The 25306-nt window shown below is 34.8% G+C and overlaps 1 protein-coding gene across 2 annotated transcripts in view; it reads left to right on the plus strand.

Annotated features, from left to right (window-relative positions):
* Window positions 1-25306, plus strand: part of KCNH7 (potassium voltage-gated channel subfamily H member 7) — a 223188-nt gene that overhangs the window by 151324 nt on the left and 46558 nt on the right. For both annotated transcript variants that reach the window (XM_017836297.1, XM_017836298.1), the window contains 2 exons: window positions 1450-1664; window positions 21193-21618. In XM_017836297.1, the coding sequence (XP_017691786.1) occupies window positions 1450-1664; window positions 21193-21618 (641 nt within the window). The remainder of the gene's footprint in view (window positions 1-1449; window positions 1665-21192; window positions 21619-25306) is intronic.

A 25306-nucleotide genomic window follows, 5' to 3' on the forward strand; every position in this document is an offset into this window, starting at 1 on the left:
GTCTAAACCTACTAAATACTCAGAAATTACTGCTATAATAGAAAAGTAGAGCTGAAAATTTGCAGTCTGACCATATATATGTACTACATGCCAGCCAGATTAGTCACCTCATGGATTTTTGAGAAGACTGCGAGCCCTGATATATTTTAAACACTACTTTTTAATAGAGTCATACAGATGATGTGAAAGAAGTCTGATTCTTCAGCAAGAGCTCAAAGCCCTTATTTAAAGAATTTTACCAAAAAAAACAGAAATCAGCACAGCCTGAAGCATTTTTCCCCAGCTATCTCCAGGCAGCTGGTTGCTTCGAATTTCATTCATTCACACATTGCAAATACAAATCAACTGTTCCACTGTTGACTTTGCAAATTACCCCATAGGCCTAATCCTATCCCATTGACTGTTCCTGATTCATCATACATATTCTTGTTTTCCTCACAGGAAGTCAAAAAAAAACCCTCAAAAGCAATAGAAGAGATAAGCATCACATTGTTGCCCATAATAGAATTAAGATGCAATAAGGTTTTCACGTGGAGCTGAGAAATGCCCTTCAATCCCACACTTTAGGTACATTGCTACTGACTACAAGACCTGGATTTTTTCTTAAATCCCTAACTGTATGTAGCTCTCACTGTCTAAACATCTTTATAGTTCTTTTTTCCAGTATTATTCTCAAAAGCAAATTTTATTTGCAATGAATACTTTTGACTTCCTGACCAGCCTTCTGACAACAGTACAAAAGAAGTATACTAATATATTGCTTCCTGATACAAATAATTCTGTCCAATATGAAAAGAATAATGATAAAGGATATGTGTCTCACAAAATATGCAAACTCCTTCATTTTTATCTACCATGATGCACTAAAATACCATATAGAGTTTATATATAGTCCATTAATATGCTAAACATGCATCCCTATAGTTTTTAACATTTTGTTAGCAATGACAACTGAAGAAACTTATTTTGTGAGTCCACTCAATTTTCCAGTTCCTTTGAACTATCATGTGAGCACAAGCAAGGTACAGATGTGATAATAGAGTCTTTACTAATTCCAGGCACTCTTATATAATCATGTGTCCTATTTCCGCTCTTATAAACAAATGAGAATATAGTCCTTATATTCGGTCAGAATTACAGTAAGAGCACATCAGCATTTTGAGTAACATGAAAACAAGTAAGGATAGATGCAGATACTTTGTAATCCATGTATCTTATAAAAAAATATTGAGGGCTATATGTGAAGGAAATGTCATATTTATAGCCAGTACTAGATTAGAATTTCATTAGCAATAGAGTTATTTTTAAAATGTAGATCTTTTTTACTATTAACAAGTAGTATAAAAAAAAATATTTTTAACTACCCTCTTAACATACCACACTGAAACATTAATGGTAATTTATTTTTCTGCATTTATCAAATTCTAAATATGTGTTCTGATTTTTCAGGGCCTTTCAATCATATCAAGTCCAGTCTGTTGGGATCCACATCAGATTCAAATCTCAACAAATACAGTACAATCAACAAAATTCCTCAACTCACACTGAACTTTTCAGATATCAAAAGTGAAAAAAAATCTTCATCTCCTCCTTCTTCAGAGAAAGCAATTATTGCACCTAAGGTGAAAGATCGAACGCACAACGTAACAGAGAAGGTTACCCAGGTAAGGTAATACACATTATTTTAGTTCATTTTCAATTTTGTGGAGCTCATTATCAATTTATTCAATAGATTGTTACTCTTTCCATGAATGATTTGACTATCTCCAAGATAATTTGAAGGCTATGAGCCTTTAATTAATTTACCTTCAATTCGCTTGCACGAGGTAATTTGCAGAATTAGATGATACTTCTAAGAAACAAAACTTTTCAGGTCTCTATTTTTTAATGGAAAAGAAAGCATGGTATACACCAAGTGCCCCAAATAATTCCATTAATTTCAGTGATTACTGTCATTCATAAATTTTAGTTTCATTCTTAATTTTTCTCAGCATTATGAATTGCTGATTAGTGTAAGGCACAACATGATAAAAAATGGTAAGTGATTGTGCCACTGGTCTAAGCATCATAATTACATCTTGCAATTTATCATCTAGTTCTTTGGCTTTTCATAATGCTTTGTCTTTTCCATACAGTTTTTGATATCAAAAAGGCTGTCAAAATGAAAAGCAGATACCTTTGGACTGGATGTATGATGTATTCTGTCAGACTTGTGAATGAGGTTTAAAATTGAAACAAAGCTGAAAATAATTCAAGCTAGCATACTCCTTCACTGTAAGACAAATAGTGCTTGACTTCAGTGCCCTCTGAAGTAAACAGAATTTTTCACCTAAATTCAGTATAATTATTACATTTGTGTTATTGTCTCATTTGGAGATTGACTAGGACAGGCTACCAATGTGTACTGGGAAAAAAATCAAGAGATGATAGTATCCCAAATAACTTTTACAATGTTAGTAAGCAGAGAGTAGGCCCTTAAATGCCCATACACTGACAGAGGTTAGAAGTGCTTTGTATCAGAATGCCAATAGATATTCCATAAGAATATCTATTACCAAGAGTAGCTTTTTACTTAGAATCATAGAATGATAGAATTGTTTAGGTTGGAAAAGACCTTTAAGATCCTCGAGTCCGACCATTAACCCGGCACTGAGAAGTCCATCTCTAAACTAGTCCCTAACTCCAGACCTGCCTTCTAGAGACCAGACTGCAGCTTCTCTACATTGGTGCTGTGCCAGATATTGTCCGTTCTCCTACTCCCTTTGACAGATATATAAAGAAATGTATTGTACGCTCTCCTAGAGAAATAGAGATAAAGGTTCTATCAGTTCTATTTTGAGATCAGTTAGTACCTAAAAAGTAATTGGATTTTTATCTTTCACATATTTAGTTGTTGATAGCTAACTTGAATCTGCAACCATTGTCCTTTCTTCTCTGGTCAATTGTGAAAGATTTAATCTCTTCTGGATCCATTTTGATATCTTTTAAATTATTCATAGTAGTTATACATAGAAATCTTTTCACAGCTAATATAGCAAAAAGTCAGGTTATATAAAAATTACCAGTTTTTATGAGTTATGTAAGCGTGAGGCAAGATAGATTTTTTTGATTTTTTTTTTTTTTAAATTCTGACTGGCTAATTATTGCCAGGGTGCTGAGTTTCTGTGTACTAGTGACACTGTTATGGGGGGTGATGCAGGAATTTTTTAAAAAATATGTGCTTATTCTCCAAATAATTTATATATTATGAAAAATCCCATGTAAATGGCTTGGATCAGCTAAACTTTCCAGGAAAATTGATAGCAACTAAACACAAAATTAAATCTGAAGTGCTCTATAAAATCTTTATACTTTGCAAAAGCCTTCCAATTTAATTTGACATTGGTTTATGTCCTTTTCTAGAATGATCTCAACCGATTTGCAGAGCACAATTTGCATAGCAGTTTGATGACATATCACTCATTATAATTGGAAATAATTCCCTGCAGCTGGTGCTTTTTCTTTTATTACATTCACTTATCAAAGTTTTAGTTGCTGCTGCATCCTAAACTCTAGAGTTAGGTACAGAGAGAAACTCCTAGGAGGTATAAATAAATGTCGGTCTATAATATTACACTGGTAAAAGATCTAGTTAACTAGTTATTCAAGAATTAGATTAGAAATAGACAGTTAGAAAATTAAAGTGGCTACTTTTAGCCCTGTTTATGTTTCTAATCCCAGTGATTTCAGTGTGTTTCATAAGAGTCAGCACTTTGAAGGTTCCACTGCATGTTTGCCTATAAATTTCTTTGCAAATCTTTTCATAGGCCAGAGATCCATTTTGTATCTGCAGAATAGTGCAAAAGTGGTTTTGGAATGTTTGAGTATAGTGTTGAGATAGAATATGGTAGAAGCGTTAGATGAGATAGGGATATGCTCATGAGTATAAAATGGCCATGGTAAGTTTAAAGATCACCCTTAATCAGTCATGACATTCTGAAACAATCCTCTAATAAAAGAAGTTAGGACAGGAATTCTAAATGTTGTTAAAAAGAGACTGAAAAAATGTCGTAATGGGATAGATAATATGTACGCTTCTGGGATTGCAGGAGTTGATGACAAGGAAGGCTACTTCCAGATGTATATTGCACCATTCAAACATTCATCCGTCCATCTCTCCCTTTGTAATCCTTATTATCTTTCTCCCTTTCCTCAGTCTTGCTGAGAAATTTGGTCCTGCTGTTATAACCTGACATTTTCACTATGGTGGCTCCTCACTGTGCTACTCAAAATACAGGGACATGGATTCTATTATGCACCACAGTAAGATATCAGAGAGCTTCCCCGTTGGATCACTGCACTCTGGATTCTCTCTCATGCATCAATAATATCAAACCAAGTATTGGTATCACAAGATATAACAAGTTCTTTCCAGAAATAACACCTGTATGACTTCTATAATATCCACAAGCTGAAGAGGTAATTCAGGTCATGAAGACAGTGAAAAAGGAAGGAAGGGATAACACATAGCTATATTCAAAGGGTAGAGGAAGAATAATGAAAAAAGTAAATAAAAGAGTCATGGCCACTGTGTTTAGAGGAAGTTATGCACTTTAAGAAAGCACTGAAAGAGGAGTGAAATAATTTAGTAGAAATATTTTAGTGGAATAAATTAGTAGAAGACAGAAAAATAAAGTTTAGAAAATAATTTGAGAAGGAAAAGAAGATGTTGTGGGACAGTGGTTTATACTTTGAGTGAAAAATATAAACTTTGAAATTCAGGTGGAGGAAATAAGATTTCAGTACAGAATTTAGTAAATTGATACATAAAATCCATAACATCTTATCTTTTAAATAATACAAATAAATGAATCTCTTCAAGAAGAGCTGTGTCATAAATTCTACTGCAAAGAAGCTTTCAATACTGTCTTACTACTTAGCAAGAATGTCCAGGACATTATGGAGAGATGAAAATTACCTTAAAATATAGCTTGCAGTGAAGTGCTGCACACGTGATGGTCCTGAATAAGTAGATTCTCTGATCGCTTTGCCTGGTTTTTCACCTGGGGCTTCACTGATCAAAACTCCTTGTATAATGGATGCCTGTTTCTCCATAACATTGACTTTTACTCAGAGAAAGAGCTCAGCAGTAGCTTCTTATTGATAAGTTGGCATTGTTATATTCCACGGCATATATTTGTCACTAAATTAAATTTACATTTCCATTCCACTTTACTAAAAATTTTGGATTCTTAATGTTTCTCATCATAATTTCCAGATGTGCTAAACTCACTTTCTTCTAGAGGAGTCTCACTTTACTTTTTTCCATTACTCCTTTTTTTTTTTTTGACAGTCTGTTCAGGGGTGCAGTCTGATTTCTGCACTCTTCTGCACTGACAGGTTCAGTTGGGCTCCTGGCACTGATTGTTAGAAAGAGACAAGTCTTCCTAGAGGCACAAAAAGTAGACTTTTATTAAAGAAAGCAGTAGGGCAAAAATTTGACATCTGTCCCTTAGCATTTTTTATGAATTCATAAAGGTGACGTCTGGCCTTAAAATTCCAGTGTGCAAAAGCGCAACAGTAACTGATTTTATCTTTTGTTTGAATACTGATTTATTGCAAAGCTTCTTACACATCCAGTTCCCACTGATGTATGGCTCTAGAGTTGTGCGCAGCATGAAGACTAGTGTAGTCAGTATCTATGCTTGTTTTTAAAGAAAAGAGAAAATTCCTGAATACCTATAATCTAACACTGTCAACAAACAATAACTGTCCCAGTTAATAAAAGGGTAAATTACTGATCTCTTTACTGTGTTGTTTAAGAAAAACTGTTTTGTTTCTCTGGATCACTAGTGTCCAGAGATTTATTCATCCCCTTGAAATTCATCAGTCTGATGGGATATAGCATGTGGTTGAAAGACTTAATATGTATCTGTTGTTTACGATTTGTCTCAATAACTGAATTACAGGAAGGTAAAACTCTCTGGCCTTTAAACTTCTTGCAAATAATACTGTTCAAAACAGTTTCATTATCTATCCACCTGGAGGAAATATATATACCCAAACTGGTCATATGGCTGATGAAATAATAAGCATGTACCTTGACAGGATACACAGAAGAGTATGATCTGTTTTGCAGACATGCTGAACACCCACAAATCTTCTGAAAATAGAGCTGTCAGTGAAGGGGGGGTGTGGGGGGGTCACATATGAAGCGATAGACCTTGCAGTGTCACTGCATGTTTTTGTAATCTGGCCACACTCCATTCAGTTCCGCAAAAGATTAAGAAATAAGTAGCAGTATCCCCACAAGGCCAATAAAGCTGTTGATATAAAAAGAACTATTGTATGATCATGACTTCAAACTGACCTTCAGGTTTTCAGGCTGAAAGATGACTAGCAGCATTGAGAACAGAGAGGGGCAACATAAGACCTAAAAATAAACTCAGTTATTGATCTATACGTTTTCAGCAGTCTGATTCAGCTGACACACTGCACTGTTTACATCATGCAATAACTCACATACACACAACATTTCAAGGCTGTTCATTTTGGAACACAAGCTGACATGAAGCAGAAAATTCTGAATTAAAGGAAAACAATTTTAATGTCTTCCAATTACACAGTAAGGCATTGCATATAATAATGAAATTGGGGGGTAAGCAGAGCCAACATTTCCTTGTTATTGTATGGAAAGTTCAAATTTCCTCTATAGTGACAATCTTCTTTTTCCTATTATTTGTCATTTGACAGTTTATTCAGGAATTATTCCTTTTCTCTACAATAATACTTAGCAGCCTAATGCAATAAAATTTAATCTTTAATTGTCATTATATAATTAGACCTTGTAATTAATATAGATGTAATATAGAAATAGTATAAATGTGTTTAGTTTCATTGTCATTTAGAAATTGTGGCACACTGTGTGTGAAAAGAAGAAAAACAGAGAAATCATGGTAAAACTAATAAAAATACCCTGGTCTCATGGTAGCTATTTAAACCTGTGCAAAGTGTCACCAAAACTGGAGAGTAGTATCTTTTGCACCAGAGCAAGTAGCTATACAAAGTGCATGGAAGCAGAAAACAGAGCCCACTGTTTTGTTCAGTTTCAGCAGAAAACATAGTATTTTCATTGTAATTACTTCTGTTGCACCAAGTAATAAGTTTCACAACTGTGAAAGATACAATATTCCTTCCTTAGAGTAGAGTCTCTTCTTTTTGTGACAGCTGAATGGGCTAAGGCATCTGAACTGCCGCGGTGTTTTGAGAAGATTTCACAACATATGGTAGAAATGGAGCAGTCGGAAAGCCCAGCTGCTTTGAAGCATGTAACCTGGATGCATCCTTAATTAATCCATGTCCTTCCCCCAAGATCTACTCTTCTGAAAAATGGATTACCTGATTTTGCTGAGTTGGGAAAAAGTATCCAGTATATTCTATGAATTACACTTTTGAGTAATCAATGTTTTGTGTGATCTCTTTGTTGTTACTGCCTTGATGCTAACATAGAATGAAGCATATGACTCTTGTTAATAATAGATCATTAACCAAAACAACATTCCTCTTTTGATGCTAATAAGTGGGGGAAAACAGGCAGACACAGGTTTTCAGACTGCATTGTAATTTGTTCTGCAAATAATTTGTTAAAAGTGTTGAGTGTGTAAGAACTGACGCCCTATAATGCAAGTAAAGCTGATTGAAACCAAGGTGTCGGCAGCATTTGGATAAGTCTCATTTCTCTAGACTAGAGCTATAAACCCCCAAACTCCCACTTCCTGGTGGATTGACCTTGGAAGTTTCTAAACTTGGTAGGTTACTCTGCTGAAACCAACAGTTTTGACACCTACCAGAACAGTCTCACCATGAACTGCAAGAAGCCAAGCCCCACCGAGATCCAGAAAACTGTGAGAACCCTCTGATCCATTTGATATGCACAGTCTGAAATAATACCTTTCCCACATACAGTTACAGTTGCCTTAAAACAGCTACAAAAGAAGTTACAGTCCCTCTTTCAAGTAACCTTAGAACCATGCAAATATATAATGTGAAAGAGACCTCTAGAGGCCATCTAGCCCAACCTCCTACACAAAACAGCACAACTTCAAAGTTACATCAGTCTGGTGGTTACCATGTTAACTCAGGAAACAGTTCCTATGTTTAGGTCAGCATAAGGATATGTTTTCTCAGAGAAAATCAGCCAGCGATAGACAGCAATGTCAGCTGGCATGTGGAAAGACGGAGGGAAGAGGGCAAAAAGTTCAGGATGTCATGGGTCAAAAGAGCTGCCCTTTTTCAAGACCACTGCTTGTGTACCTAACATTTAGGACAATCATTTAGAAAGGGGCGGTCCTGGTTGTAATTCCAGAGTGTTTTGACTGTTACTTATCTTACATAAATGATCATCTATTAAAAAATCCACAAATATAACCCTGGGCACCATGGACTCAGACTCAAGACTCCCTTCCTCCCTGTCTAGTGCCCTTACCCTCAAATGGTTTGGATTCTGAACTCAGTTCTAGTGCCAGGCACCTCACATGTACATACTCTAGTAGCAATGTTGGATTCAGCCACAAAATGCCATAAGCTGGACAACCATGTTTAGCATTTACCTGAAATTATATATTCACAACTATTAAGAGTCATTTTCATCAGACAAAAAAGGCAAGTATGTTCAGCTAACAATTTAATAATCTTTTACCTTTTAATGTAATACTAGCGAATACACAAACTGAGAAACTGGTGGGTAATTTGAAAGATGAACGTTTGCAAGGAAATTTGTACGTTCCCACACATCGCTAATGAGAGACATTAATGAATGAACTAAATTTTAAAGAGCAAAGAGTTCCTGCAATTCACAGGTAGTATGGGGGTGACTATAAAGCAGTTATCTTCTAACACTTAAGGTGGCCTTAAGCATATGAAAGAGAAATAGCTGCAAGGCTATTTTCTTTTGACTTGGGCAGGGGAGAGGAGAAAAGCACGTGAATTGGTTGGTTTTGATGTGTTGACAAGTGAGGAAAATATTTTCTGGTTAGTGTTTGATAGGATTTAAGACTTTTTTCATAGTAGCAGAAATAGTAAGAAATAGCAAGAAATAGCAAAGACCATTAACCCCAATCAGCATAGTGTGTTGTTTGATGAATTCTGAATGCCCTCAAAATTAATAAGATAAATGAGAAGGTCATTGTCCTTATCTATTACCTGTCACATGTTAGAACTTGGATGACACTTTCAGCTTGTAACTGGTAATGGGATCAATAAAGAAGGGCAAACCTAGAATAGTTTAGAGATAAAGCTTTGGGAAAAAAAATAGGGGGAACACTCCATAAATTGTATTGAAATAACAATAAAATCACAGTAAAGGAAAAATCAGGAACCAGATGTATGAATCAAAAACCAAGGGGTCATTGAATTCCAAATACTTTGTTTATGACAGAGTGTTAATAAGTGTGGGGACATGTATTTTCAAAGCATTTATTGAGCTTTATGGGTGGTATGGGTGTTACTGAACACAAAATTATTGAGCATGGCACAAAAAAAATTCCTAGGAGGTATTTACTAAAAGTGGCTAGTTCAGGCCATCTAAAGTGCAGAAATATACTATAAAATAAAAATCTATCTGTAATAAAATACCTAAATTGTATGATTATTTAGTTGATATTTATAGTACATAGAAAGCTGAGAGTTTCTTCTTCTTCTTGATATCAGGGTGGACTTGTATTAGACTTATCTTAGGTAAGTCTGGTTTTCCTTGACAGTTGAATAAATCTTTTACTGTAGCACATGGTGAAATTGTCTTTAAGGTACTTTGGGTGTATTTTCAGGCATAAGTTTTTTTTATTTAAAGAGTTGCCAATTTTACATTAAGGCAGTATCTTTTTAATTATGGAAATTGCAGTAACTACTCCTCATTTAATATATTAGAAGCTGGCATAAGAAGGTATGTTCTGCTTCAGGCAGTCTGTTGAGTATACTACTACTAATAAATGAAGAATGTTTATTAAATGGGAAGAAAAGTTCTTTTTTTCACAGCTTTGCATTTTTTTCCTGATCTCAGTATCCATCTTTGAAAATGTTCCACTTTCTAAATGAATCCTACTAATTACGCAGAAATCTACTTTCTTTTGAAATAAAAGAACTCCTATGTGGTATGGGCTCGCATCTCTACCAATTTTTTCTATTCAGAAAAGTTTAGTTTCACTGGGTTTGTAGGTGGGTTAAGAATGAAATACTAAAACCAAAGGAGAGTGGCATCTTTTGTTGCAGCTTAGTCTCTAATGCTGTTAGTTTCTGGGTTTGGAAGTGAGCAAAAACTTCCTGTGGCTCATGGTCATTCTGCAGAACTTTCAGAGGCTAGCTCATTTATTTTGATGAATTTTGTTAGGAGAGGATGCAGACTGCAGCCTCCTTCCAGGTTTTCAAACAAAGATTAAAAAATAAGTTTTGTATAGGATAGTAATTTCCAGATACATTATGTTGTCTATTTTCTCTCTTCCTTACATCTACAATATCAAGTAAGCAAAGGAAACCGCAGTTTACACAGTGTGAAAAATTAGTCAATATATCTAGAAAACTATGAACATTAAGAACATTAAAACTTACAAGCTTCTATCCTAGGCATTTTTCCACTGGAGTGAGCTTTTGATGCCTGCAATAGTACCAAAAAGATTTCCATATCTCTCTGGTTGTCACGATTTAACCCCAGCTGGCAACTAAGTACTATATAGCAGCTTGCTCAGGTCCTTCCTGTCCTCTCAGTGGGATGGCAGGGAGAATCAGGAGAAAAAAAAAGTAAAACTTGTAGGGCAAGATAAGAACAGCTTCATAACTGAAACAAAATAAAATAATATAATAGTAATAATAATAGTGATACCAATAGTAATTGTAATTAAAAGGAGAGGTAGAGGGAGAGGGAGAGAAAATGAGCAAAAGAGAGAGAGAGAAGACACAAGAAAAACGAGTATTTTACAATACAATTGCTTGCTGACTGATGCCAAGCCTGTTCCTGAGCCGTGATCACTCCCTCTTCCTAATAACACCCCTCAGTTTATATAGTGGACATGACATTCTATGCTATGGAATATCCCTTTGTCCAGATTATGTCAGCTCTCCTGACCATGCTCCCTTGCAGCTTTCTGTGCTCCTACTCATTAGCAGAGCCTGGGAAACTGAAAAGTCCATGACTTAGGGCGAGCACCACTTAGCAACCAATACGTCTGGGTGTTGTCAGCATTATCCTCATACTAAATCCAAAACAGAGCACTGTGCCAGTTACTGAGAAGAAAATTAAGTCTCTCCCAGCCAGAACCATGACACTGATTAAATCCTTAAATAAAACATCCTGTTGTCTCCTAAGCACATCTCACATAACGCAGGCAACGAAGAGTTCCCAAGGAGTTAGTTTTGTCTCACTGATTCTGTGCTATTTTTGTTTTGTTAGAGTACCAGAGTAGGTAATGCAGAATCACCATGAAGGTCGTACCATCTTGCCACAACCAAATACGTTTTTAGATCATAAAATTGTCTAATGTTAGATCCAGCTACTGTCTGAGGACAGGCAAATCTGTCTGCCTATTCTCTATGGTCACAACTCCACTCTTTTTCTCTGCCGAACCAGTAAGAATTGAATGGATGGCCCTAGAAATCTGGATCATGTTTTTATAGGTTGATTTTGCTAATGAAATTTAATTTGTATCATCACATTGTGTGTACATGTGTGTGCAATCTGTTCCATCTACCTTTGCCAAATGGTTTTTGGTTAAAATATTGTTGACCAGATTTGATAGAAGTTTGGGTAATGCACCAAACTTTCCTACAAGTGATGTTGAGAGAGGAACCTGGGAAACCTGGGCAGAATACTGAGACTAAATGTCTACTTTAAGTGAATTGGGTTGGAATATGCTCAGTAGGCACAAACACGGAAAGCCATAAGGGAGTTGGACATTTCGAAATTAAGCTTTTCTCCATCTATCTAAGCAGTTTCAACTGCAGTTCACACTTTTTTAAACACTAAGGGGTCTAATTACACAATGTGGATTTTCTAGAAACTAAAGTTTGCTTATTTTGCTTATTATGGAAAAAAATATTTACCATGAAACTGAAGGTTAAACTTCAATATGAATGCATGCATAAGGAACTTTTCTTCCTTTCTTCTTTACTCCTGACAGTTATGTCAGTAGGTACTGTAATCATAGAATGAAACCATGGATGTAGCTGCTTCATTTTCACTCCATGCACTTCAGAAATTCTTACAGCTTTTATGCTTTTCTTTATCTGCATCAAAATATTTGACAGCTACCAAACCAGTCTAAATGGATAATAATGAAAGATACTTTTTTCATAAATATTGTGAGGAAGATGAGATAACATCAAGCACAAAATCTACTTGGTTTGTTGCCGTACCATGAACAGATAACAGAAAATATCTTTTAGGTGACCAAAAACCACACAATAATCTAAGACCTTATTAAAAATATAACCCTTGATGTTTCATTATCATGCATATAAATGTTTGTTGGCATCTTAGTGTTGCCAGAAGTGCATTCACCAGAATTTTGAAGGATAACATTTTCTCTCTTCTGAAAAAACATCGCTTGAATATTAAAGAAAAGGGTTACACAACTTTTAATACATATTCTTTCATTAACATTTGCTAAAAAAAGTCAGTTTTTAATGTCTTCTTTGATAAACCTTATATCACTAATTTGAGGTTTAAGGTTTAGTAAAGCACTGTCAGTAAATCTATATGCTTTTAAATGTTACTCTGATGATGCATTACCCACAAATATGAAAGTGATTATATACTGACTGGCAGGAAGAGGCTCCTGAGGTTTAAGATCTGTATACCATTTCTTAATATTTTCATGGAAAATAATGAATGGAAAATGAAAATATAAAAATGCTTTCTCTTTTTTAGCTTCTTGATTCATGAAAAAAATTATAGATTAGAGATAGTGAGTCTTCTAAATTATTGCATATATTCAAGTTTGGTGAAGTAGTTTTATTTGATGGTAATATCCAATAAATACTATTTCCATGAAATCTGTACAATTTTACTGAAGAAATATGAGAAAAAGGCTGTTCTACTGCTTTAATTTCAGGACATACATAAATTTCCTTAACCATTTGAAGATTCTGGCTTACTTTGTAAGTAAATATGTTTAGCTGAAGAGATTTATGTAATTATTTGATAACTTTATAAAAGTTTTGCACTTCATGGCTTCAGTCCTGTAAGGCTCTCAGCAGTCCCTGGAAGTTCCGTTGCTCTCAAACAAGCTTCATCTAGTGACAGACTGACATCTGGAAAAAAAAAAAATTAAAATACACTCAAATAAGCTTAAAATATGGTCAGATAAGCTTTGATTTTTTCAGGTCCTGCCATTAAAAACAAAATTTCTGTTTCAATGCCTACCTAAAATTAAATCAAAGGAAAAAACAACAACAACAAAAAATGCATTGTGCTGTTTCTGACCCTGAAAACAAAGAAATATTGAGCCCATTGTTTAAATAAGAAGTTGATATCCTCTTCTCTGTGAAGTCCCAAATGGGAAACATATAGGACAGGCAAGGACAAGTCATATTTTCACACGGCAGCAAATTTTCTGTAACAAAAAATTAGCTTAAAAAATACGGAGGTCATTAAGACACTGTGTTATGAAACCTCGTTGTTATACTTCAAACTGTCTCATAGAGAATGTTTTAGTATTCAGCATTATATACAGTCATACTACATTATTTTAAAGCGCTTAATAAAGACAAAAGAATAAAACAAGAATACAATATTAACGTTCTCATTCAGAAGATGTTCCTCAATAGCTGTACTTTGGAAGATATGTAAAAATATTTTCTACATGGAAAAATGCCTTTTAATGCTGATATATGACAGCAGTATGTAATGCTGTGTTTGCAGGGTGCACTAAATCAAAAGCACTTCAGCTTTCTTTCAGTACTGGTGTAATCCTGTTAGTTGTTCATATCTGCATGAGGAGGACAATCATCAAGATGACTGAAATGTGAGTCTATTATAGTCTTTCAGGGAATTAGGTAATGCCTACTATCAGAAAGTCAATGTTGGTTTAATTTCCATTTGTTCACTAGTATTCGTGTAATATTTATTTTTGATTCTTTTTAGATTCAGAGATCTCCTCTGTAGAGGTCTCACGGTAACAGTACAAACAGAGAAGAAAAGGGAAGAGATGTACTTGCTAGTTATAGCTTGGCAGCTTCAATAGAACTAATACACAGGAGAAAATAGCACCAGGAGAGGTTACATCCAGGGAAAAGAGTTCTACAAAATCTATTAAAATAATTTTAAAGCTGAAGTAACACTGCCTCATTTTTTGAGCACGCTGTCATTCAGATCTAAGGTCTATGGTCATGACAAAAAGAGTTAATTATTACAGAAATATGGCTTTAGCTTCTGTGTCTGATTAATGTTTCTCATTTCATTTTCCAAGATTTTCCTTTTCAATGCTTATTGGCCTTATTGATAAAGATCTGAAAATTAGTTCAAAACTGCCAGTTAAAAGGAAGAGACTGTACTCTTGGGCTGGCAGTGTTTATTCTGCATCATGAGCTGTATTAAAGAGTAAACAGGAATAGTAACTTAGCTTTACTTGCACCTAGGAGATTCTACCTTCCTTGATTTCCTAGTCACCAACAACAAACTTGTTTAACTCCTGTTCAGAGTTAAAAATCCTGCTGGAAAAAGAAATATTAAACTAAATAACTTTTCATGTTTCTTGAAAATACTTACAGGTCATTGAGATTAACCTAGCCTAATAATCCATAGAAACCACCTATAAAAATTAGAAGGATATGAATGTTCTCATGTTACCACTTGTTTATGTTCTTTGAGTAAACAGAACATGCTTCACAGTCCATTAATGTAGTCACCTTCCATTTTTACAATCAGATAACAAGTATGGATGATTTTTGCTTTCTGAATCAATCTTGAAGTGTATTTGGATTAGAAGATCTGAAAAGTCAAATGTTCTTACAAATTCCTTCCCTTATTTTTCATTGCCTACAATAATGCCCATAATATAATCATCCTGGTTCTGTTTCTTTTTTTACATATTCATGTGAATTTCGTATCTTGGTGTTGAATACACTTTACACAATCAGAAATTTTAAAGTTTCTTCAATCACATGATAAAGATATTCAAGTCTCTTAGCATATACAGAGCTGATTTGTTTCTAGATTTGCTACAGCCTTCCTGACTTAAAGACACAGGAATGATTATCCACTCACCTCTCAGGGCTGTACATCTGACATGGGACTGAGTCCAGAAAGATACTGGCAAAATAATATTTTTTCATGCCATATAGTATTTCCCATAAATAAATATTTCAACATTGTATTCGGACTGGTAGCCTCTTCTGTAGTTTTACAAGGATGTTTCATAGGTGAGATAAATGTTTATTTTATAAAGTCCCCAAGTATTTTGGGACTATATTTATAGCTTGAACTTTATTAAATGTTTATGAAATTCTCTTAACATGAAAGGTGCTATGCAAGAGCTAACCTTGTTAGTACAAGCTTCACTTCACTTCATCAGTTGCAAAAGCAGCAGTATTTAGTACTGAATATAACTACATCATTTAAATATACAGTTCATATGAGGCACACTTGCTCGTGAGAAATAGCAAAGTACCTTTCTGAAAATCTAATTTATTAAGATTTTCACCCACCAAACTTCCACGTCTACTTTTCATAAAGATATACTCAGTATCCATCTAGATTCTACAATGATCTATGATCTATCATATGATTTTATGATCTTAAAACTATTGAGTTTACCCCAAGCCTATGTACCTCTTTTGGTATTTTGTCACCTGTAAACACTGCCCTTTGTTCAAATTTTCTGGATGTGCAGTGGTTCTGTCCATGATGAAAGGTGTCAACTAGATTGTGAATATGTTACATATTGGTTTTGCGAGTGTACAACAGTCACCTATCTGCTCTCTGATTGAAAATATACAGGAAAAATATATTGTGAATTCTGAGCAGAAGTGAAAAAGTTCCAATATTTTCTGAATTATTTGCATATAGAATTTTGTCCATACAATCACAATATGCTCATGGAATGAGTTCAGTGCTTCTTGAATGCATCGGGCATGCTTTTTGGTTGTTTTCCACATCCATGTGCTCAATAGTCACTAGAAGAGCCATGGTCCAGCATATGATAACCCTACCCCACACTTGTTCTAATACAGTGCTAGGATAGCCAGGAAACCATACTCTAAATCCATGCAGTGGTTTGACAGAAGTACTTCTTTAACAATTCATGGTGGCATTCATCATTTATGATTTCTCTTATGATTTATTAATACACTATTATGCATCTTTGGTTTTTACTGTGTGTATTTGCATTCTTTAATAAATTGAGACTGAAAATGCCTCAGAACAATATTCATGAATATACATGTGATACACAGCAGTATGACTCTCTCAGACTCTCTTGAAACTGTACAGTTTCAATAGCAGAATCACAGAATGATAGAATGGTTTGGGTTGGAAGGGACCCTAAAGATCATCTCGTTCCAATCTCTCTGACATGGACCGGGCTGCCTTCCACTAAATAAGGTTGCTCAGCGCCCCATCCAACCTGGCCTTGAACATTCTGACAGGGATGAGGCTTCCACAACTTCTTTCGGAAACCAGTTCCAATGTCTCACCACCCTCACAAAGAATTTCATCCTAATATCTAATCTAAACCTACCCTCTGTCAGTTTAAAGCCATTGCCCCTTGTCCTCTTGTAAAAAGCCTCTCTCTGACTTTCTTTAGGCCTTTTGTAGGTACTGGAAGGTGCTTATAAGGTCTCCCTGGAGCCTTCCCTTCTCCAGGCTGAACAACCCTAACTCAGCCTGTGTTCATTAAGAGAGGTGCTCCAGCTCCCTGTTCATCTTTGTGGCCTCCTTTGGACTCACCCCAACAGGTCCACGTCCTTCTTATGCAGGCAGCCCCACAGCTGGATGCAGCACTCCAGGTGGGGTCTCATGAAAGTGGAGTAGTCACACTTTGTTTGGTGCAGGAGAAGAGGACAAATATTTGTGTGAATTAATCTTCAAAAAAAAAATCAACTAAATTTAGAGAAGTAAGAATTATTATAGCCCATTGCTCTTGAACAGCTTTTATAAATATTTTCTGCTCATTGTCCTTTGTAGGATACTGTCAGTTTAGTAGGTAAATATTATTCTCTCTACTTGACAGAAGTTGGGTTAAACATCGGCTTGCCTAAGATGTCTGAGAAACTCAGTAGCAGACACCAGAGTAAAATTCCCAGATCATCCAACATCTTGTCTAACATTTTGCCTATATATTCCATTTTATTAAAGAACCTGTACAAGGAAGAAGAGTCAAATGCTGTTGCTGCCTCTGATGCCACAGAGCATGTAACAAGAGTCCCCTTCACAATCTAGCTACCTAGTGAAGCATCTTTCCAATGTGTTGCAAAGCACATCTGTCTAGTTTGGCTCTTTGACACTTCACCAAGAAATACTGTGCAAAACAAGGCCTTTAAATACAGCACAGAACAGAAATTATACCTGGTACCAGACAGGTTTTCTTAAAGGGGAAAGATGTTAGAACTGCCCAGAAAAAGATAACACTACGAACAGTGTAATACAATTTAAAGTGATAAAGGCTTACTGAATCTTTTTTGTTTTTTTCATTAACTATCACATGAGAGTAACTCTGGTGTGCTTCTGGTACATGTGCTTCCTTTCTCCTCTTGCTTAACAGAACCTAGGCCAATAATAAATTTTCATTCTTCTTAAATATATTTTCTTTAAATTTCAATGAAGTACTGTTATCTTTGAGAAACTGAAAGCTACCAAACACTTCAGAAAGATAAATCTGTCTAAAACGTGTCAATTTATGACAGTGACTTTGATCTCACTCCATATTTTTCTGGATATCTGATTGCAGCCCTTCTATAATAGATGCTACCTTGAAGTTGTGATCTTAGGAAGTGAATACATGAATCTAAAAAGAGTTAAAGGTGTTCACCAGCCCTGTCTGTGATTCTCAAACACCTCAAGCAAGATTCTCAGAATGAAAAACGTGTTTTAATGAAGTCTTCTCACTTGCAGCAGCGCTGCTTTAACAGTGAATGGGATAAACAGGAAAAGCTGAATTTTATATCAGAGTTCTTTACTCGAAGGCAAAATACAGCACAGTTTATGTAACCTTGAGATGGTCTTGTTATAAAGAGATTGAATCTTATCATCTAATACTGCTTGTAAAACACACCAGTTATAAATACATTATTACTTTCACCAGGAAAGCCACAGTGAGATAGTATTTCATCAGGGTTGAATATCTCCAATTTTTCTTAAGAGAAACCCATTGCAGCTACTATAACTTTTGTGATTTAGCATTATAGTCTTCTTTTTAGTAAGATGCAAGAAAGCTTGGCTTTCTCATCATGTCTTATCCCAAGGTTCAAAGACTTTTTAACACTGCAATATTTCATTCTTGTCCCAGTCACACTGCTTAAAAATGTTTCATTCCCTAAGCTACCTCTTTTACAATACAAAATATGAGAGCTTCATTGCCCAGAAGAGAATAAATTGCCCAGAGTTAATAAATTGTCTTTTTACTAAAAGTGAATTTGCCAACATCTATTTTAATCAAGTGGAAATATTAAAAGTCTTTTGAGTGGATTTCTAAGTAAACTGAAGTCTTCTATGTAGCCAAGTTGGCCAAGATTAGCCAACACCAGTACACAAGCCTTTCAAGGATGTTACAGAATAACAAAAGGACAAATTCATCTCATATTCAATTAGTCTTTGTGGAAACTGCCAATATGAAACTAAATACTGTGTTTTCTCCTTTCTGTGTATGTGCAACTATTATTCTTTTTTATTTCAGAAATGAAATCCTTCTTTCTTAAGATACAGCAAACAAAAATAGTTACATGAGTGTTTGTTTTCACTTCTCATTGCATGCGAGTAAGCAATGCAGAAACAAAAAGTTCTGTATCACATTATGAATATGAAACTCACAACCATCAGTCAGTCTCTCTTGTGTGTGTCTACAAAACTAAAACAAAAAAAGTTGGATCCATTTCTGCTACAATCACTTTTATACTGCTGTACCCTCATTTTGTCCAGTCGGCTTTTTCTTTTACCTTTTCAGTTTCACCTAATTCAGTCTAAATCAACCTAGGAATGTAACTAAATGTAACTAAAATGAGACTAGGAGCCAGATTTCAGGGGAATAAGTCCAATTTACATTATGTGTTGCTCTGAAGTGAAGCACACTGTCTGGAATTTTCAAGCAACTGCAAGAAACTTGTGAAGTAAGCTGTATTGTTCTTTTTGTCTAATCCATTTCCTTCATTGTCTGTAAATCCAACAGGAGAACAGTGATAGAAATTTTATAAATAGCAATTCCCTTGTCACATGTACTCACTGCTCTCAAATACTAAGAAAACATTCTTGTCAACTCACCAGGTGGGGGTCTGAAAATATTAAGACTGCTTAAAAGACTAAGCAATGCTTCAGCTTGCTGCCAGCTAATGTGTTTGATGCATAAAAAACTAGCTAGCACCATTACTTAAGTGCAAGTCCTAGTTACAATACAAAAAATTGATGAACAACCTCTACCACCAGGTCAGCACAGTGCTTAATGGTTGCTTGAAGCTACCATATAATCTTTTGGATGGCTTAGTTTTTTTCTACCTTCACAGTTTAAAGAAGAGTGGTTATTAACCCTTGTGTTCTCACAACATTTTCAGAGTAGAACTTGACTTAATAAGAAGTCCCACTGATTAATAAGGATAGGATCTTTATACAACACTTGCTACTGGAATGTTAAACATAAAGAAGTGTGCTGACCCTTACAATTTTATAAGATTATGTTTGAGGAGCAAGAACTTCCTCCATCTTGAACAAGCTGAAATCTCAAATCCCAAACTAGTAACTGTAAAAAAAAAGGCAAATAAAAGCAGACAATGTTGCAGATAAGGTATTCTTCCAATCATTATTTCCTTTGAGTAGAATTATTCATTTTAATAACCTTTTTAATACATGATTTTCTAAATATAATTGTTTTCAATTAGCATGGAAATAAGGAATAAGTAGAAGTAAAGGAAAAAGGGCATAAGATTTCTCGAATATGAATATATTGCTACAATGGGTAGTAACTAGAGATTGTCACCATCTGATGTTTGTTCATTGGTCTGTGCAAAATGAAGTGGTGATCTGAGCCCCGTAGGATTTGGAGATCACTTGCAGCACAGAAGGCAATAATTAGCATCATTGCTGACAGTCTCTATAACTACAACAAACACTGAATAGGGGCAAAAACATAATTTACCTTCTTATCCTTCAAGGTTTTGTTCCTTCTTGTCAGATTTCAGTCAGACTGGAAGAGCAGCCAAAAGAAATTTGTTTTATCTGGTGCCCACACTATGCTTGTTCTTTGCAACAAAGCAAACATTTCAGCTTCCAGAACCAGCAAATTAAGCAATGCTTACAAACATAATCCTTCCAAATAAAATTGAAATCCAACTTAGATAACATCAGCAGACAACAAATCCATACTTCTAAAGGAATAATAACAAGCTTTAGGCACTAACAATAGTAGAAGTGGAGCAAAAAGCAATACTCCTGTGGTATCCTTCTTTGTCACACCTTTAGCTGAACTAGAATTACAGCCTCAGTGAAATCTGTCCGTGCATGAAAGTTTTCTACAACACAGGACTCAAATTGGAGATAGCTGTTAAGGACACTAACAGATCTTTCTCTACCATTTTTTTATTTCTGATTGCCTACAATTTCTAATGAGAGCAGACTCTTTTTAGTGAATTTAAGCCAATGATAAAAGATTTGCTTTGGGAGAAAAACACTACATCACTGCAAGAAAAGTCATTCACTGGCCATGAACAGGCTGGCGAGGTTATCATGTGGTGGATAAATGAATTTGATGACATGCTTAATTATGCAAATTTTTTGTACTAGATATGCCACTTAAGGGTTGCTACAGGGGACAAGAATCAACCTAACGTGAAAAATTGTCAATGAATTTATTGGACCTGGCTGAGATTACAAATTTCACATAAGTTTATTTTGCCAAAACACAAAGTTTAATCCTCAAAACTACAGTGAAATACTTTTAAAGTTTGTCCTGTATTTTCTAAGTTTACTGTAAGTTTCAATAGATACACTGTATGTTTATTGACATGGTATATTTCTTATTGTAGGTTCTATCCTTAGGGGCTGATGTTCTACCAGAATATAAACTCCAGACACCTCGCATCAACAAGTTTACTATATTGCACTATAGTCCTTTCAAAGCTGTCTGGGACTGGCTCATTTTGTTGCTGGTAATATACACGGCCATATTCACTCCTTACTCTGCTGCCTTCCTTCTGAATGATAGTGAGGATCGGAAGAGGAGAGAGTGTGGATATTCCTGCAGCCCACTGAATGTTGTAGATTTAATTGTGGATATTATGTTTATCATTGACATTCTAATAAACTTCAGAACAACATATGTAAACCAGAATGAAGAAGTGGTAAGTGACCCAGCAAAAATAGCAATTCACTACTTCAAAGGCTGGTTCCTAATTGACATGGTTGCTGCAATACCTTTTGACCTGCTGATTTTTGGCTCTGGCTCTGAAGAGGTAAGCTTAAATGAATATAAAATCTTAAATCTTAATTTTTTACTTTAACCACGATATTCCGTGTGCCCTAAAGTATCTTTTGCTTGTCAGTTACAGGTTGTTTAGTAATTCCACCTCATCTTTTAAAGTTAAACTAAAATTAAGTCTTCCTTTTTATTATGAAGTACAATATTAGCTTTCATTAACAAGAGAAAACACTGAACAATTCAGCTAGTATTTTTCACTTATACCATATTTGATACTGTCTTTACAAATATTGAAATAAATATATCGCATATGAAGGACTTTTTCAAATGCTTTTGTATAAGAACTGCTCTTTTGATTGCTGCTTGCTTTGTAAAAACTGCAAAAATGCATATAATGCTGCGTTGGCATTGAAGCACTAAAATAAATTTTCTCTGTTCAAAATCTTTAGATCAGATATTTACTTAGCATAAAACAGATTAGTTGAAGTGTAAACTATACCAGTTACCAAAAAGATTTGACTACTGTCTACTTTATCAAGAATATGGACTATCAAAAGAAAGAAAAGAAGAATAGTTGGGATTATCCTTGTTAGACAAGATTTACATCCTCACCCTTTGTATACAGTAGAGTGAGAAAGTGTTCAATATATGCATTCAAAATGGACCAAAGGCATATAAAATATATACTATATTCTGGATTACTGACCTAACTCTTCCTCCATCCAAAGAATTTTATTTAGTTTAAGGAGGGTTAAAATTATAGCATATTTTTGGATGGAAAGCGAACTGACAAGTAGGTAATTGGGTTTGGATTTTCGTGATCACAAAATGCAGCAGTTTTTTTTAAAAAAGCAGCAAACCAAGGAAAAGGTAAATGAGGAGTCTAGAGAAACATGTAGATAATATCATGCAGTAGAAATTAATTCTGTTAATGGAAAGCAATAGGAAGAGAAAGAGTAAGGTAAAGAACAGAGGGAACATATTAATAGTTCTCTTACAAGAAGAGAACTTTACTATTCAGAAGGTGACAAAAAAGCTTAGAGATTTAAGAGAAAATTTGATCACCTTTTGCATTCATTGTTTGTGGCACGTCTCAGTCTCTGCAGATATTTTTTTCTGTGGTTTTGACAGCACAAACGTTTTGATAATGGCCTTACTTCTAACTCTGACCACAACATTCCCCTTCAGATGTGGTCTGCATCCATTTCTTATCACTGAGCACTCATCATTGTCAAAAATTATTTTCAGCAATTAGAAGTGTGGAACGTAAAGAATTAAAACAGGGACCAATTGCAAAGTTCACTGATGAAGTACTCTTTGGATTTGCTCCTGAACATCATTCTTCTACCTCCCCTGTTACAGATGTACTTAAGAGCAAAGTGCCAGGTGTTAAAGTGATGCTTTAACACTTTAACATAAGATAATGTAAGGATTAGTAAGAAACAAGTGCATTCTTGCAGATCAGTACACAAATACAAAACCATGGAACTTGAAACAGAAATTACTGGATCATGTAATGACTTTTTCAGTATTGCAGATATAAGTAAATTGATTCTTTATTCCCTCAAAACCTAGTAATTGAAAAGTTTCACTGTCTGGAAAAACTGGTTTGTTTAAGTAAGCAATAAAGAGACTATATAGATTATGTCCCGTTCCCCATGCCATCATGCCTTCTCTCTCTCATTCATGTTATTGAATATGTCAATCACTTTTTCTAAGCTGCTACTTACTGTGGTTTTATTTCCTACATTGCTAACTATAATATTTCCCCAATGATCCATTTTTGATAGTTTAGCAAGAAGAAGCAAATGTAAAACTGTCAGAATGGAATATTTTTCATTTAATAGATTTTTTTTTCCCAGTCATAAGGGTTATCTTTTTTATGAAATAGCTCTTTTTTGTTATCTAGAAATTCTTCAAATAAGATTCCCTATGAACAGTTGTATTGAATAGTCTTTTTATTAAACCACATAAGCTCTATAGAGAGCTCCATGTGTGCTCATCCAGCTTTAAAACACCTTGCTATCAAACAGAGTCTTGAAAGGGCAGGAGATAATAATCCAGATACCACATGCAGCACTATCTGAATGCTTCTATTTGAGTTGTACTTTGTCAACCATAGGAAAGCAACAGAGTTAGACAGTTAACTCTCCAATTTCAAAAATAGGGAACTAATATAATTTTAATTTTTTTATTCTGCTTAAAGTGACTGAGAAAAAAATTATTATGACTGGTAGTAAATCATACTCTTTTTTTGTGTGTCTGTGTTGTAAAAGCGACATCCCTGATATGTGGGAAGATAAAAATAATGAGTAGATGGACTTTTTACTTTCTATTATTTTGGAAGTTTATTTTTAATCATTCAGCTGACAAGTCTGAGTTGGATTTTAAACAAATAACAGTTGAAGTACTCAGCTCTTTGAAAGACACATAGATGAAGTGCATGTACAAGGGGAATCCTGCTTAAGATTACTAGATGTTTCAGACATATGAATTTAAAATAATGCCTGTTTTAATGCTTATCAATTTTTCATTTCAAAAATGGGTAAGTTGTAGGGAAAATTCAGACTGATATATAGATAACTAGACCTTCTTTCATTTCATCTAGAACCTAGAGCAATGAAATATACAAACAAATGACAGTACAGCTTCAGCAAGAGAATTTTCATATTTATAAGGTTTTTTTAATTAAGGACAGAGAGAACACAACTGGAATATGTAGAAAAGCATGAAGGCTTTTACTGTTTGTACAAATAAGAGTGATCAGAACTATTTTAAAAAACATAATTAAAAATTCTATCAACAGGAAAAATTCTGCCTTAGAAAATAAAAATAAGTACATCACTATCTATATATCCAGCATATTCACAAAATGTAAGAGTAAATGCTTCTTCTAGTTGTAGTAACAAGTCAAGAAAATAGATAGGGTTTGGCTAAAATGAAGACACATAAAACAAAGTACTCTTATTCTCTTAGTTTTGACATCTTGATTCACTCCATTACACAGTGTATCTGTTAAAGTAAACTGAAAAGAAGAATCCTACTTTTTTCTAGAATTGAGATTCAACCTCATTGTCCTGATTGCATCTCCACTGATAGAATCAGTACTTTGCCCCTTTCCAAATTAGAATATATTTGAAAATCAAGCTCAGAAAACATCTCAGGAAGAGAGTAATACAGTTTTCTGTGCTCAGATTAGCAATTTACTTGGAAAACATATTCCAATGAATTTCAAGTATTTTACACAGAAGACTGCTTATCTGATCATAACGCACTCTGCCTTCATATTAGCAACTCTGTGGACTGAGTACAGGCTAGGATGGTGCAGCATTAGGTTAGAGTCTCTGGAAACTTATTTATTTAGGTGGCTGGCTAATGTCAGAGAGGCTTTTAATATCAGCTTTTCTTCCCTTGTTTTTCAAGGGAGGCAAAGAGGAAACCCGTTACTGCTTGAGCAAGCAGTTACCTGCAGGACCATTTTGACTGTCCTCTGTCAAATTATCAAAGGCAGTTGAAGTACCAGTATGCTTCTATAAATAAGAACTTTTTGTTAGTTGAAATATTTTTGTTTAATTGCTGTGTATACTAACATTTTCAGCATCATTATGTGTCCAGCATAAAAATCTTCAACAGTGGCACAGTGCTCATAAGAGACTGTTGAGGTAATGGAGCATACGCTGAAAGGCCAAATTCTGGCATTTATTTGAGATTTTTTCAGGAGA

The sequence above is a fragment of the Lepidothrix coronata genome, unplaced genomic scaffold, assembly GCF_001604755.1.
Source record: "Lepidothrix coronata isolate B3197 unplaced genomic scaffold, Lepidothrix_coronata-1.0 Scaffold274, whole genome shotgun sequence".
NCBI lineage: Eukaryota > Metazoa > Chordata > Aves > Passeriformes > Pipridae > Lepidothrix > Lepidothrix coronata.